The sequence below is a fragment of the Nothobranchius furzeri genome, chromosome 8 (assembly GCF_043380555.1).
Source record: "Nothobranchius furzeri strain GRZ-AD chromosome 8, NfurGRZ-RIMD1, whole genome shotgun sequence".
NCBI lineage: Eukaryota > Metazoa > Chordata > Actinopteri > Cyprinodontiformes > Nothobranchiidae > Nothobranchius > Nothobranchius furzeri.
Window position 1 is genome coordinate 70,763,779 of NC_091748.1, and position 14,918 is coordinate 70,778,696.

The following is a 14,918-nucleotide window of genomic DNA, read 5'->3' on the forward strand; positions in this document are numbered from 1 at the left end:
TTTTGTCCTTCTCCATGAGCATGGACGTAGTTTTGGGCAGGACAGGGGGACCATTTTCTGCAAACCTTAGAGATGGTTGTGTGTGACAATCCCAGAAGATCAGCAGTTTCTGAAACACTCAGACCAGCCCGTCAGTCACTAGCAACGATCGATCGATAGATATGTGTGTTTGTGTATACACACACACACACACACACACACACACACACACACGCACGCACGCACACACACACACACACATTTTTCTCCCTTCACATGAGGGAAGGCAGGATGAGTGGCCATTGAGAGACACAGTGACACAGAACTTCTTTGTCAAAGATGTTTGAATATCAAAAATGTTACAATCTGGCTTGTTGGTCATGATATAACACCATTTGATGTAATACCTCCCAAAGTACAAGTACATATCTACTCAAACTACAAGACCTATTCAACAACCTCAACGTCTAAAAAGAAAACCAACAAATAATAACAAAAACACTAATTTATAGAAACAAACATGCACTATACAGTAGCATAACCTCCTAGAAGGGCCTTACACAAGCCATGAACACAAGTCCTCAAAAATTCAGTAATAAGACAGCCTGCAGGACACGATATTCATCAATGCCAAAAACTCATATAACATTAAATCTGGGTGATATTAGGGGTTGTGTGTGTGTGTGTGTTTGTGTGTGAAGCAGCTGCAGGCTCCAGGCCGATGCTTCCCAGGATGTGTTTCTCCAACTTCAGGTATTCACTGTTTTGCAAGTCCAAGTCTCCGCTATCCATCAGGGTCTTACATAATCTGTCAGGATCCTGCAGACCAAACCACATTGGGGTCAGTCATAAATGAGTTGCACCCAGTGAGGCAATTAGAAACTCTTAGTTTGAATTAGTCAGAAATTGCAGCAGAATTTTAATAAACTGACTGCGGACATGTGAAAAAACATTCATGTTTTAAGCCAGCAGCATCCAACTCCACTTCTCGAGGCACACTATCTTGCATGTTTTTGTTGTTTTTATCCTCCAACATATCCAGTTCAGTGGCTAAATTCACTTTTCAGCACATCCTCAAGTTCTGCAGAACATTGATAATCCATTGGTTCTAATTAGGTGTGCTGTAGCAGAAAAACATCTAAATATATAGACAGTAGTGGCACACCAGTGTCCCCCCCCCCTCGGTCCTCATGCTGGTTGTGTCCCCCCCACTTCTAAAGTCAAAACTACGTCCATGTGCTGATGAAAGATTTAGTGAGCAGAAAGACTTCCGGGCACAGCCAGATGATGCTTACACTGCCCCCAGAGGCCCGTATCACTTGACCATTGCATGAATAAAACATTAGGCAAGAAAGAATTAGAGAGACACTAACAGTAAGACAGAGACACAGTTGGACACTTTCTCCAGATGTTTCCAGTGTTTAATTAAACTGGGAACTATTGCTACTGGTTTGAAAGATTTGATTTTTACTCCAGTTATGAAAACAGTAACCTTCAGTAATGATTGTTGGGGTTGTTATGTCTGGAACAGGGTTGCCGCTGACAGACCAAACCTGGTATGTTAGTGATTTTTATTCGTCACAGTGTGGAGTCTCTCGCGTTTTCAGAATTGTACAACAAGTCACAAATCCTGCTGTGTGAACCGGGCCAAAGATTACAGAACCTTGGAAGGTTTAAACTACACTATTGTAGGGATGAACACTGGTTTGTTTAACAATTTCAAATTTCAAAACTCGTTTTTTCAAGTCAATTCAATTCAAAAATACTTTATTAATCCCAGAGGGAAATTGATTGCTGTAGTAGCTCATGTAGAGTTAAATCTGCATACTGAAATCACCTCTGATGCTATTCAGTGGAGATTCTGAAAAATGACCAATCAGATTAACCTATGAAGCTTATATCATATATATAAATATCCCGGATACTTATACATCGATCTAAGTTCATATATCAACCTGGTCGATCTAATTTTAATCCAAAGATTAATGTTTAATTTAGATAATTAAATTATCAGAATAATAATAATCAAGCCGTCAAAGAGTTATTGTATATTACAATGGCTGTTGGCAGGAAGGATCTCCAGTAGCGGTCAGTGTTGCAGCGAAACTGAAGAAGCCTCTGACTGAAGACACTCTTCCGTTGTCGGACAGTCTTGTGAAGAGAATGCTCAGGGTTGTCCATCATTTTCTTGATTCTCTGGAGAATCCTTCTTTGCATTATCTCCTCCAGCGGTTCCGAAACTGCCGAAACTCTGGCTGAGTCCTTGATAGGGCTTGGAGTTGCTCCATCTTGTTGGCCAGTGATCTCACATTGCCCATTATGATCGATGGAAGAGATGGTTTGAATTTCCTCTTTCTCTGTCTCCGTTTTGCTCCCGCTCTGCACCCACGCTTCTTGCGTTTTAGCTCATTTGGGATTTGTGGCTTCAGTTGAGGTATTATTTGAGCATTTCCAATGTTAATCAGCTGCTCCCGATTGTAAACCAGACTGTTGCCATGGTTATGCATCATAACAAATGCTCAAAAAGTGAAAAAAGCTAAAAAAAATAGCAGTAAAAATCCTCCAAGCTTCACAGCACCAATGTTTGGAATGTCTTTACAATCTTGGTGAACCAGTGGAACTGAAATGATGTCCCAGTTAACACATTGTATATAACTTCTTAGACCACTCACATTAGTCCTTCTGCTTAAAGGTGAGGTTCACTGACAAAAAAAAAAAAAACATTTTTTTCTGATTATAATCGGTCACTCTGAGTTTTTCATGTAGGCTGAACATGAAAAATAGTCTCCTACACCTATCTCCAAACCCTGCCATCTGAAGTCCTCCTCTGATCTGGCAACCTTCTAGATCCTGACACAGGCGCTCCAGGGCTTTTTGTACCAAGAGTACAACTTACAAGGCATTCCTACTAGTGTGTGAAGTGCCTTAGGGGGGTTGTAGAACCCTAAGAATGTGCTCTACAAATACAGGCCATTTACCATTTATAGACCACTGCAAATGTATTAATTAAACGAGTGAACCACACCTTTAAGTTACAAATGAGTGCTCACCATTATCTTCTCGACTTCTTCTCTCTGCTTTTGCTGCTTTGACCAGTTTTCTTCCCTCTTCATTGCTTCCGTCTCCCATTCAAAAAAATTCTTCAAATTTAAACTCTATAAACACAAGAGATAGACTAGTTAGTGTTTCTTATCTTTGACATATGCCCTAGAAATAATCCATCTGCTCATCCATTAATGAATATATTGGTGTATGTAACAAGTCCAGGAGAGATACCAATGTGTTCCCAGGTCTGCGAGGATATAACATCCCCCCTTTAGACCTGCCTCAGGGTCTCCAGCATCCTAGTCTGATGCCTGAACCGCTCCAAGCCGCCTCTGAATTTAAGAGGTCAACCCTGAGTCTCTAAAGCCGACACCAGCCACCCTACGGGGGGAAGTTCATTTCAGCCACTCATATTACCTTTTAGCTCTTTGGGGCCTGATCCAAATCTCATGAACATAGGTGATGGTCAGAATGTCTCTAACAACTGTTTTAAACATTGCTGTGAAAAAAAATTAAGCTGCAACTCCATGAATGATTTGGTGATGATGGCAATTTGGTAATCAAAAGTCAGTGTCAAAGACAATCTTGGTCCTAAAATTACACAAATGTTAAGATGTTCTAGTGTAGAGATTCACACTTCCCTCTTCTGAAGTGCTGGATTGACTTACCTCATGTTTGGAGCGAGTGTAGAGGGCCTTTGAAATACGAAAAACATGAAGAACTCCATGGTCAGTCGTGACAGCCAAGAAGTGCTCCTTGGCTGGAAATACACAAAATGTAAACGTGTCGATTTGAATTAAGCTCCTGGTTTTAACTTCCATGGGTCGAATAAAAAGCGTGAGAAAATCGACAAAACAAACACAGAACCAAGCTAAGTAACACTAGGTCTTTAAAGGTCTCATTCACCTGTTTTTCTAGTAATCTGCTGTTTACTCTAGTATGAATGAAAACCTTGTGAGTCTTTTTCTGTGTAAAGAAAACTCTTGCACACCTGTACCAGGGGTTAGAAGTTAGTCAAAGGTGTGTATGTGTGGTTGGAGGGGGGCTTCAGAATTATGGGTTTTCCATTAATATTCATTACAGGCAAACCTCTCATCTTTCAACTGGCTAACAGAAACACAATTCTTCTGCTGTTTTCCTTCAAGGAGTGGTGGACATGTTTCATCAATACAGTTTCAGCAGTCTATAGTAGGAAACATTTCTATAGTAGGAATCATATCTATAGTATGAATCATATCTATAGTAGGAATCATATCTATAGTAGGAATCATATCTATAGTATGCATCATATCTATAGTATGAATCATATCTATAGTAGGAATCATATCTATAGTAGGAATCATATCTATAGTAGGAAACATTTCTATAGTAGGAAACATTTCTATAGTAGGAATCATATCTATAGTAGGAAACATTTCTATAAAAGGAATCATATCTATAGTAGGAAACATTTCTATAGTAGGAATCATATCTATAGTATGAATCATATCTATAGTAGGAATCATATCTATAGTAGGAATCATATCTATAGTATGCATCATATCTATAGTATGAATCATATCTATAGTAGGAATCATATCTATAGTAGGAATCATATCTATAGTAGGAAACATTTCTATAGTAGGAAACATTTCTATAGTATGAATCATATCTATAGTAGGAATCATATCTATAGTATGAATCATATCTATAGTATGAATCATATCTATAGTAGGAATCATATCTATAGTAGGAAACATTTCTATAGTAGGAAACATTTCTATAGTAGGAAACATTTCTATAGTAGGAATCATATCTATAGTAGGAATCATATCTATAGTATGAATCATATCTATAGTATGAATCATATCTATAGTAGGAATCATATCTATAGTAGGAATCATATCTATAGTATGAATCATATCTATAGTAGGAATCATATCTATAGTAGGAAACATTTCTATAGTAGGAAACATTTCTATAGTAGGAAACATTTCTATAGTAGGAAACATTTCTATAGTAGGAATCATATCTATAGTAGGAATCATATCTATAGTATGAATCATATCTATAGTATGAATCATATCTATAGTAGGAATCATATCTATAGTAGGAAACATTTCTATAGTAGGAAACATTTCTATAGTAGGAATCATATCTATAGTAGGAATCATATCTATAGTAGGAATCATATCTATAGTAGGAAGCATTTCTATAGTAGGAATCATATCTATAGTAGGAATCATATCTATAGAGCTCCGGGAGTTGACGTCACTTCTCCCGGCATGCAACAGTTCAAATCGAACGGCGCCATCTTGGCAGGCAGAAGCCAGCAGCTAGGCTATTTGTTATTGTCAGAAAACTCAATCAAACGGGAAATATGGTAGATTCCTGTTGTGCCCCAGGATGCAGAACAGACACGGACGACATAAGGAATGAGCCATCTACAGGCTTCCCCAAGATCCGGAGTGCCGCAAACGTTGGATCATTGTAATAAAATGCGCTAGTGACCGGGCGAAAATGAAGCTGTGGGATCCCGAGAGTAAAGGTTTTCGCTTATGCAGCGACCGCTTCATATCAGGTACTTAAACCAACGTTTCCTCAACTGTGTATGGTATTTATTTTAAATGCTTTTATTATGATTCTTAGTGGGCTTCCTAAACTTATTTTGAAATGGCTTTTTCTGTCTTTTTACTCATAGCAACAAGTAAACATCACATAAAACGTTGCCTCGTGAGTTCTGCGTGCTGCCGTTTACGTGTTTTATGATCACAGCAATTAACCGGCTAAGCTGCATTTAATTTTTAAGCAATGGCTGATCAATTATCAGATCACACATAAAAAGCACTTTGGATTGCTGTTATCTGTCTCACCGAGACAGATCTCAGACAGATCCTGAGACGCTCCTGCCTCACATATTTATTTTATTCACGGAAAAAATCAAACTAGTGATTTCTCTTGGCGTTCAGTTTATACATTCAAACAGCACAGCACTCTATTTAAACTTCTTACATGCTCTGGAGTAGGACGAGGGAAAATTAACAAGGAAATTATAAATGTCAGGGTATCTCAAATCCGGTAAGAGGTCCTCTCCGACAGCTTCTGGCATTTTAAAAAGTATCCCAGGGGCATGGTGAGGGTCGGAGATGTTTAGTCTATTTAATTTCTGACTATATCAAACGATTTATTCTGTTTTAAAGAGTGAAGTAAACTCAGATGGAGTAAAATCCAAGCTGATCCCGTTCATTTTATTTACCTTTGTTGCCTGCCAACATGGCGTCTACTCTCTGAGAGTCACTTGACGTCCGGACTCGGACCTCTATAGTAGGGTTCACACACTGGTGGGAATGAGCTACGATGTAGCCACAGCTGCCCTGGGGCACACCGACAGAGGTGAGGCCTGCCAAGCACTAGCACCACCAATCCCTCTGACCACCACCAGCAGGCAAGGTGGGTTAAGTGTTTTGCCCAAGGACACAACAGCAGCATTCTCTGGTCGGAGCCGGAGTTGAACCTGCAACCTTCTGATTACCGGACAACTTGCTCTACCTCCTGAGGTACTGCTGTCCCAAGTAAATCATAAAATATAGAAGTAACCTCTTTACAATGGAACTTACGGGAAAGAGTCCAAGGTTTCATGCAGGTAATCTTTGTATTGGTCAGAAGTGGAAAGATCTGCGAAGGTTTGTGGGAATCTTCCAGCAGGTTCCACACCTCAATGTTGCCATCTTCTTTCCCAATAAAGAAAACTGCTGATCGGGTCTGGGACCAGCATCCTGCTGAGCATTCCTGGTCTGAGTACGGTGATTTGACCAGTGGGCCAGACTGAATGTAGTTGCAAAAGAAAAAATAAACAAACTTGGCGGGAAAAGTGCTAATTTGTTTACATCTCTACACAAATCAAACTCCATGTTCCAATAACTTGAATTTATAGCGGCACACATGCAATTAAGGAACCTGTTTTTGGTTCTGTTACCATGACTCCTTCCTTCCAAATGGCAAAGTTCCAGCCTCCCACTGTCAAAATAATGTCTTTGAAGAAGGGCGATCGCTGGATCGAGTTCACCAGCCAATGATGTGTGGGGAAACACTGGAGCGGTTTTGGCACTGGAAGATGAATAAAAGCATACACCAGGAAAAATCCTCAACAGCAAATTGGTTCCTAGGCAATCCCCTTCAATTAAAAAAGCAGTAAATAAACGTCCAAATTACATAATAGCAATTACATTCAGCGATTTACTATGAGAGTGGCTTTACAGTTGTTTTGATGAAGTGGACATAATTATTCATGTTTTTGTCATTCATTTTTCACTTTCTCCTTTTGACACTCCTCAAATAAAAACCTTGATCTGTTGTTACAAAAGAAAACTGAAACAAAAATTACAATACTATGCTTTTGTAACATTTAGAAAACACAGTTTAACGTCAGAATGCTTACTGCACAGCCGTCCAAACTCGTCCTTTTCGAGCTTCCAGTCAGTGTAGACAAGTTCCCCACTCTGCAAACAAAAACACACCAAATGTAAGAGGAATTCATCGAGCGCTGGTTTTACTGGGTGCTGAAAGTTTTACCTCTGTTCCAAAATAAAACTTTGTGTTGATTTCTTTTAGAATCTTTAGTGTTTTGCTAGCAGGTAGATAGAGCTGGCTGTTGTCAGTGGTGCTCTCAGCACCTTCTTTCACTGATGTCTCTTCTGTGTGCAGAATTAAGGTAACCATCAAACTTCAGAAACAAAGGCAGATGGCATGCTTCCCAAACATGCTCCAAAGGCAAATACACCAACAATGTCAAAACAACAGGTTTGACTTTGGTTAACACTGAGGTTTTATTTTTAAAGGAGCAATATGTAAGAATTATACCGTGAAATAATACAAAAGCAGTCAGTCATGTCAGAAGAAAGGTTACATACATTGAAACGGATTTCCTTCTCAGCTAGCTCAGGAGTTGTCTGTTTTTCTTCTTTCAAAAAAAAGAGGTATGTAGTTACTGTTTATATCAGTAAGTTAGTGAGATTCCCGAGTCTGCGCCAAACTAACGCTGCATTTGAAATTCGACACCAGCACGCAAAAAGCTCCACAGTTGTTTCAAGAGACTATGTGGAGTTTGAAAAGTGTATGCTCGCCATTGCCTCCTCAGGCCAAACGTGTAACTGCAGTTTCAATAGTAAGCTCATGCATGAAGCGTGCATGCTGTGCGTGCACACTCCTGAACAAAAACAACAGCTGAGTAAATCCTGTAACGGTGCAATTTACAGGTTTGCCGGCATTACTTCGACGGAAGTAATAAATGTAATATAAGATGTTTAAACCAAATCAATTAGGACTATATTTTTCCAGGTTGTGATTGGTGGCCAAATGCATAACAATAGAGTGAAGAAGCCAGATACGGTAATACCGATAAATGAATGAATCACATTTGATGGAGGAAAAACAACAAATACAAGTACACTTAGTATGTGTGACAGTGTGAGTATCCTGTCACAGTATCCCGATTGATCATGCGCCCTTGCTACTTGGCCACGGGGATGTCCCTTTGGCTGACTGGTTTGGACGCATGACTCTCACCCGGGAGTCTGGGAATCGAATCCCGCCCAGGCCCTCGTTTCTCCACCTTGTTACATATGCACATGTTGAGTTAAAAATATAAACACTTGATTTGATTAGCGACACAGTTTTACAAAGTTTAGACTGTTTTACACAATTCTAATAAATTAGACAAACAATGTAGTTTGATGTAGACACGCTGGACAAGCAGCCTATAAAATGTGCCCACTATGACATATGCAAAGCCTCCGGCTTGCTTTGAAAGCATCAACAACAAAGACTCTCAGCATTTTCCACTTCTCAAATGCCGCACTGATGTTTTATTCTCGTTCTTTGCCTTCGGCAATCAGACTTGAGTTTTGCCATTTTTGTCGCACTGGAATACACTCTTCGTTTCTTTGTCTTGTTTGCGGTCTGGGCTGGAGTTTTGCTGGTGCTTGAAGCAGCTCTCTTATTGTTATAGGCTTAATCCATGATACCAAAACCACCTCTTGCTTTTCCGCTAAGCCACAGAGAGCAAATGCCATGGGGCTTCCTGAGCGTGGACGAGCATGACATCATCACGCATTACGCTGCCTCTGGAAGGCATTGGGGAAGCGTTCGTGTTCGAAATGTTCATGCTCTTTTTCTGTGATTTTACAGGAATACAGAGCCAATCACAGTAAAAATAGCAGGGATCATTGTACAAGACCAGGGCATAGCAGGAGAATGTATGAATGCCCAAGCAAGTAGCAACCCAGAAGTTATTTCTTGTACCCCTAAGAAGCCACGACATCTTTTGTTTTACTCTAATATCAACTAACTGTGTGTAGTGAACCTGGGTAGGCTCTGACAATTATGTAGAGTAATGGTTTATGCTCTTTTATGAAAGATGAACCATTCTACATATTAATTTGATAGAAGACTCAAAGGTTGTTTTCATCGATAAACTGTCGATAATATCCGTGGGTCTGTGTTTCAGTTCAATGAAGAGACAAGTTTGAAAGTTAAAAGATTTAATTCTTCAAATTAAACTAATGATTTTGAAATGACAAGCATGACTCATCGTTTGTCTGCCTTCTTGACTGGAAGCATGACTCATCGTTTGTCATCTGGAATCTTCTGGTGCTGATCCGTAACTAGCAACAGCCATGAAACTCATAGGACGGCTGTGAGAAAGGGACTTTTTGTTCAGAAAAACTGGCTTCAGTAACTGAATTTGACCACAGGATGGCATACTTACTTTATTTTTACATATTGCACCTTTAAACAAAAAATAAATAAATAGCAAAGACTGAACTGCATTTAACTCTACAGGCCTTTAATTAGGACACAGAATATTTCTACATTGCCTTTGATATTTCAAATTGTAAAATAGAGAGAAAATAATTGAGTTTCCTGGAGTGATTGTGGCCCTAATGATTGATCTTTAACAGTTGAAACTGAGAAAAAAGGTCCTTCAAACCCTCACAGCCTGAAAGGTAAAGTTGTTCCTTTTGTCCTTACCTGTATTATCATTATTGGGGTAATTATCCAGGTTGAACTTTAAAGGAACATATTTTCCAGGAGAATCAATCTTAGGAGGAGAAATCTGTTACAAGACACAAAAAACGGTTTTAAATTTACATACGAATGACTAACACAGGTTACATATTCTAATTCCATACAGGTCATGAACACACATACCCTGAACAGAGGTTTCCACGTCCCATCCAGATGTTTGAACATTTCAGCCATGCTGCTGGTGGCTGTGGCCGTCCTCTCATTCACATTCGGCTGGTTACCGTAAGCAATTGGATCAGTCCTTTGTGGTGCTCTCATGCTCCAGAACATTATAGTGCTTTGAGACAACAGGTGGACCCAGTTAAACATCATGAATAACTTTCCTTTAGCTGTCTCTATTTGTAGATGTGAGTTTGCAGTAAATTCAAATGGTCTGAAATCCAAGGATTCCAGGGAGAAGGTGACTTGGTTTAGTCTGTGGCTTTCAACAGGATTGTTTCTTTTATGCCGATGATACTGGAGTTATTACTGAAGAGTCACAGTGACCTATCAGGGATCTCAGCTATGGCATTTATACGACTGCTACAGGACCTGCCAAGGTTGACAGTCGACAATGTACACGGGATAACTCAGGCCACGTCCAAGATCCTGACATCAAATAAAATCAAAGGTTCCATGGTGGATAATTATTATTTGACTCCTCGCTGATTTTGTAAGTTTGTCCAATGACAAAGAAATTAAAAGTCTAAGAACAGTATCATTTTAATGGTAGGTTTATTTTAACAGTGACAGATAGCACATCAAAAGGAAGACTCAAATATAACTTTAAATAAAAGATAGAAACAGATTTGCATTTCATTACGTTAAGGGGCTCTGCACACGGGAGGTGACAAACGACCACAATCAGCGAAATTTGCCGCTGCCGCTTTTATTACCTGACACATGGGGGGCGATCCGCCGCAGCGGCCAGCGGCAAAGCCGCCTACACGTTCTGTTCCATGGCGAAATCGAAACTTCCGTTGTTTTGTTTGGCTGTGTCAGGTTGGAGGGAATTAAGGTTATTTTAGCAGTTCAGAGTAAAAAAAAGCAGTAGATATGATGTTTCACAAGGTGCTGCTAGAGTTATGTGAAATCTTACTTCTGATTTTACTATAAAACATAATAATAATCAACTTCTCCTTCATGTTTGCTCGGAGATGTACGGAGCATCTTGTCCGCTCATTGGTCAGTGAATGAAACCTCCGTTGATTGGTCCTCGTCCGAGCGACAGCGATGAAAAGTTGAAAACATTTCAACTTTCTGGGATCGCGTCGCTGGGTCACCTGTGCACAACACGTGCACGAGCGCAAAATTTCACACGCACGTTTTTTGCGTTTCGTTTAGTAGGAGGGAGACCCGCGATTATCGCATTGTCGCGCATGTCTCATTGAAAATGAATGGAGGAGAGGAGATGTCGCCTCCCGTGTGCAGAGCCCCTAAATGAGTATTTGAACCCTCTAACAAAAAGACTTCATACTTCATGGCAAAACCCTTATTTGCAAGCACAGAGGTCAAACGTTTCTTTTAGGAGGAATTTTGGTCACTCCTCTGTGCAGATCATCTCTAACTCACCAAGGTTTCAAGGCTGTCTCTGTGCAACTTTGAGCTTCAGCTCCCTCCATTGGTTTTCTATTGTATTAGGATTTGGAGACTGACTAGGCCACTCCATGACCTTACTGTGCTTTTTCTTGAGCCACTCCTTTCTTGCCATGCTGTATGTTTTGGGTCATTGTCGTGCTGGAATCCACGACCCATTTTCAATTTCCTGGCAGAGGGAAGGAGGCTGCTGCTCAGGATTTGACAATACATGGCTACGCCTATTTTCCTGTTGATGCAGTGAAGTTGTCCTGTGCCCTTAGCATAAAAACACCCTCAAAGTAAAATGTTTCCACCTCCATGCTTGACGGTGGGTACGGTGTTTTGGGGGTCATAGGCAGCATTTTCCTTCCTCCAAAGACAGCGAGTTGAGTTAATGCTAAAGAGCTCAACTTTGGTCTCATCTGACCACAGCACCTTCTCCTAGTCACTCTCTGAATCATTCAGGTGTTCATTGGCAAACTTCAGATGGGCCTGCACATGTGCCTTCTTGAGCGGGGGGACCTTGTGAGCATTGCAGTGTAATGTGTTTCCAATGGTTTCCTTGGTGACTGTGGTCCCAGCTACTTTGAGGTCATTAGCCAACCCCCCCCCCCCCCCCCCCCCCCCCCGTGTAGTTCTATGATTTCTCACCTTTCTCAGAATCATTGACACCCCACGAGGTGAGATTTGGCGTGGAGCCCCAGACTGAAGTCGATAAATGGTCATTTTGTGCTCTTTCCATTTCCAAACAATTGCACCAACAGCTGTCACCTTCTCTCCCAGATTCTTGCTAACGGGTTTGTAGCCTATTGCAGCCTTGTGCAGGTCTATAATCTTGTCTGACATCCTTGAACAGCTCTTTGGTCTTTCCCATGTTGGAGAGTTTGGAATCTGCTTCATTAATTGATTCTGTGGACAGGTGTCTTTACACAGGTGACTACTTAAGACAAGTGTCTTTAATGAGAGTGACTAATTGGAATAGGAGTGTCTAACCACTCTGTGGGCCCCATAACTCTTAATGGTTTGTAGGGGTTCAAATACTCATTTAACTCAATGAAATGCAGTTTCTACCTTTTATTTAAAGCTATCGTTGAATCTTCCTTTTGATGTGCTATCTGTCACTGTTAAAATAAACCTACCATAAAAATAATACTGTTCTGCGACTTTTCATTTCTTTGTTATTTGGACAAACTTACAAAATCAGCGAGGGTTCAAATAATTATTTTCTCCACCGTATATGTCCAACTACATTCCTATTAGGGCTGGGCGATATGGACCAAAACTTATATCTCGATATCTTTTAGCTGAATTCCGATATACAATATATATCTCAATATTTTTCCTCCTGTAAAATATTTACAAGTTAACTCACTTCGAGCTGTCTTGAGAAATTATGTACATAAATCAGTAGATTAAATGCAAAAAAATGTATGGATTCTTGTCAAACTTTAACCTTAGTGCCTATTCTCTGGTACAGCTGTCTGTTAACACACACACACACACACACACACGCACACACACACGTCACACACACACACACACACACACACACACACACACACACACACACACACACACACACACACACACACACACTTGAGAGCTAGAGTGTATCAAATGTCCCACAGGCACTTTTTAATTTATAATTAATGTAAAATTATTTAAATTTCTTCTAGAGGTGGGCCATATCGTATATTTCTTGCCCAGAGAAAATAAGTCTATCATGTTAAGCTAAGTGTATGATGATGTAATTGCATCTACTGAAGATCACATGGGTCATGCTCCGTGGAGTTATTAGTTATCAGGGCAAACATGGCTGGAGTCTAACAGTATTGACTCATATCAGCGATTATACTGTAATAGCTCAGAGTCTGGTTGATCTTTTATGAGTATTGTTGTCGGGCTACTATCGCCGTAACCCACGCGTTACAAACTCAACTTTTTCAACAGAATCGCTCGTAACGGAGTATTTACTAGCATAGCAAACCACAGCAGGTTTAACAGCAATCACATAAAAATCCCATAGCGAACAAAAGTATTCCTGTGACCCAGACGTGATTCAGGTGGCTAAAAAGTCAGGAAGCGTCAAACTGTGGTTCTGTGGATCAAAACACTATTGCTTCCTTATCATGTTTAACAGAATTTGGTTTAATGTACTATTTCCTGCACAATAAATGTCATATAACCAAGATTATGAATAATTGGGGCACAAGACAACTTTAAATGGACAAACTTGTATTCACTTCACTCAAAATCAAACAGAACTTGGTATCTAGCTGTAAATAATGCACGTAGGTGACATGTCACCTGCTGCCTCTTGTTTGCATTTGCAACAATAACGCCAACACTTCAGACCATGAAGCAGTTACAGGCCTTACAATAAAACACCATCTGCTTCAACACAAACACAAACTACTATCATCTTACAAATCATACTGAACGCCATAAAAACATAAATGTTTAAATCATAATAGATTTATAACGATGATGATTTTACCAGTCAGGGGAGCAGGTAACTATATGAACAGATGTTTTCAGCTCGTTCTCCACCGGTAAGCCCGTGTCTGTCACCTGAGAGAGAGAGAGAGAGAGAGAGAGAGAGAGAGAGAGAGAGAGAGAGAGAGAGAGCGAGAGAGAGCGAGAGAGAGAGAGAGAGAGAGAGAGAGAGAGAGAGAGAGAGAGAGAGAGAGAGAGAGAGAGAGAGAGAAAGAGAGAGAGAGAGAGAGAGAGAGAGAGCATTTTATGAAATCAGCAACACACGTCGACAACTGAATGGGGATTGTTCTGCTGGCAAATCCATCTTGATGTACTACAACTTTTTCACTGACATGTTGTAAAGTAGGAAGCACATATCTGCCACTCTGATGAAAAAAGATCACACATCACATTATAATGACTCATAATTATGAGGTGACAAATTAAGATTTATTTTTTCACCAGAGTGGCAGAAGTGGGCTTCCATATTGGCTAATTAATTTTGGCATAAAGCTCATGATTGCGGATTAGCTATCTCATCATAATGGCATCTCATTATGATGAGATAGTTAATTCCTAATGATGAGCCAGATGCCAATAATATGGAAGTTGCTTTTTTATCAAAGTAGCGAAAATGGTCTTCCACAGTGGAAAAAAATGTAACTCTCTGGAGGCAGGCATTAAAAACCTGCCTACCTGGTTACTCCACATACGTGTTTCATGAGCATTTTTTAACTCAGAAGTACCCCTGAAAGATTTAGTTGTTCATCCTTTTATCAAAACTTATTTTGAGCCTG

General features: G+C 40.1%; 1 protein-coding gene across 1 annotated transcript in view; it reads right to left on the reverse strand.

The window, feature by feature from the left end:
• Nucleotides 1-305: 305 nt before the first annotated feature.
• Nucleotides 306-14,918, reverse strand: part of dnai3 (dynein axonemal intermediate chain 3) — a 34,220-nt gene continuing 19,607 nt past the window's right edge. Inside the window, exons 14-23 of the mRNA XM_015971029.3 lie at nucleotides 14,144-14,217; nucleotides 10,213-10,366; nucleotides 10,033-10,117; nucleotides 7,576-7,697; nucleotides 7,442-7,502; nucleotides 6,980-7,110; nucleotides 6,621-6,828; nucleotides 3,693-3,784; nucleotides 3,030-3,134; nucleotides 306-798 (exon numbers count right to left, since the gene is read on the reverse strand). Of these exons, the coding sequence (XP_015826515.3) occupies nucleotides 628-798; nucleotides 3,030-3,134; nucleotides 3,693-3,784; nucleotides 6,621-6,828; nucleotides 6,980-7,110; nucleotides 7,442-7,502; nucleotides 7,576-7,697; nucleotides 10,033-10,117; nucleotides 10,213-10,366; nucleotides 14,144-14,217 (1,203 nt within the window). The 3' untranslated portion in view covers nucleotides 306-627. The remainder of the gene's footprint in view (nucleotides 799-3,029; nucleotides 3,135-3,692; nucleotides 3,785-6,620; nucleotides 6,829-6,979; nucleotides 7,111-7,441; nucleotides 7,503-7,575; nucleotides 7,698-10,032; nucleotides 10,118-10,212; nucleotides 10,367-14,143; nucleotides 14,218-14,918) is intronic.